Below are 1,528 nucleotides of genomic sequence, written 5' to 3' on the forward strand. Positions count from 1 at the left end.
GAGCTTTCCTGGAATGAGGCCTCCTGCCTCAGTGCTAGATACCCCTGCCCCTGGGTGCGCTTGGGGGGTGGGGCCCTCGGGTCTCATCTACTTACCATCTGTTGGATTCTATGGAAAGTTTTCCCGTGGAAACTAAAGGCTTGCTCAAATAAGACTTTGTCTTCCACAGTCCACTCGTCTGGGAAGGGGGTAAAGTTGGGCAAATCAGCCAAGGATTTCTCAATGTTATGCTTGTGCCAAAAGAGCATCCCAAGAGCCTAGAAAAATAGCATCAGTGAGATTTTAGACCAAAGATGTGACCATCACGTTAAAATGGAGACGAGGCTGGCAAGAGTGCACACCTTCCCTCCCAGACAATGGACAGCCGCTGGAGCCGCTCCTGCTGTCACTAACTCCTCACCCCACGAGCCCGCGATAAGCAGGCCCCCACCCGCGCTGCTCAGGTTGGACTCGGAGGCCCTGCCTCGCCACAGAGCCAGGAAGTGGCTCTGGCACCTGTGTGGCAGGGTCACGCCTCGGGCCCTGCACCTGGAAGGCGAGGCTGCCTCCCAAGAGCACGCCCTGCTGCTCCTCCTCTGCCCAAAGCGCAAGCACAGCCCGCTGGGGGCTCAGTCCAGCGCCGTCCTGGCACCAAAAGGTTACAGGTTCGATTCCTAGGACACAGACCCAGGTTGCGGGTTGGAGTACATACGGGAGGCACCCATCAATGTTCTTCTCTCTCCCTCTCTCTTTCCCTTCCTCGCTCTCTAAAATCAACAAAAACATATCCTCAGGTAAGGACTGGGGAAAAAATAACCCCGGCAAATAGGAATAAATGAGAAACAGGAGAGGGAGCTCGGGACTTCCCTGAGGAGTGCCCTGCATCACAACTCTGAAGCGAAGACAATCATGCTTTTGAAGATCAGAATCCTTGAAAACCATACAAGGATATTTTGCAATTGATCACCCAATCATGTTTACACTCTCTAAACAGAATAAAAAATGGATGAGCTTTCTGGGCAACTCATGCAGTTCATGAGCAGGGTTAGAACAGGAGAAGCACACATTTCTTGCTTTGAAAGATTCTGGAACTACCTTATCATAGTTGCCTTTTTAACAGTTCTACCAGGATAGAATAATTACAAATAAGGCCAAGGCTGTAAACAAGAGTGCAATTCTAATTGGAGTCACTGGTATCTTCAGTCACTGGGTAAGGGGAAATGCTAGTGCTGTTCAGGCTACAAAATCTAGATCGATGCCAGGAAAGCACTAGCCCAGCTGAGCATGCTCACTTTTAAAGCAGTGATTAGAAACTTTTAAAACAGCCTTTGAACAATTTTTAAATGAAAGCCTTAGCCAAATTTTACACCTGAAAGTGACTCAAAACAATTAATATTAAAACACGATAGGTTTAAGCGTGGCAGCCTGAGTCAGGAAACACCATCAACAGCCACAAAAGGACAGCTCACATGGTCACGTAAGAAAGCACGTGCTCAGCGTCCCGCACCACGGCCTGCACTGCCCTGCGGCCCCACGGACGGACCGTCCA

The 1,528-nt window shown here is 50.0% G+C and overlaps 1 protein-coding gene across 2 annotated transcripts in view; it reads right to left on the bottom strand.

Annotated features, from left to right (window-relative positions):
* Positions 1 to 1,528, bottom strand: part of RCOR1 (REST corepressor 1) — a 43,474-nt gene that overhangs the window by 18,686 nt on the left and 23,260 nt on the right. For both annotated transcript variants that reach the window (XM_014531626.1, XM_014531625.1), the window contains one exon: positions 96 to 257. In XM_014531626.1, the coding sequence (XP_014387112.1) occupies positions 96 to 257 (162 nt within the window). The remainder of the gene's footprint in view (positions 1 to 95; positions 258 to 1,528) is intronic.

The sequence above is a fragment of the Myotis brandtii genome, unplaced genomic scaffold (genome assembly GCF_000412655.1).
Source record: "Myotis brandtii unplaced genomic scaffold, ASM41265v1 scaffold819, whole genome shotgun sequence".
Classification (NCBI taxonomy): domain Eukaryota; kingdom Metazoa; phylum Chordata; class Mammalia; order Chiroptera; family Vespertilionidae; genus Myotis; species Myotis brandtii.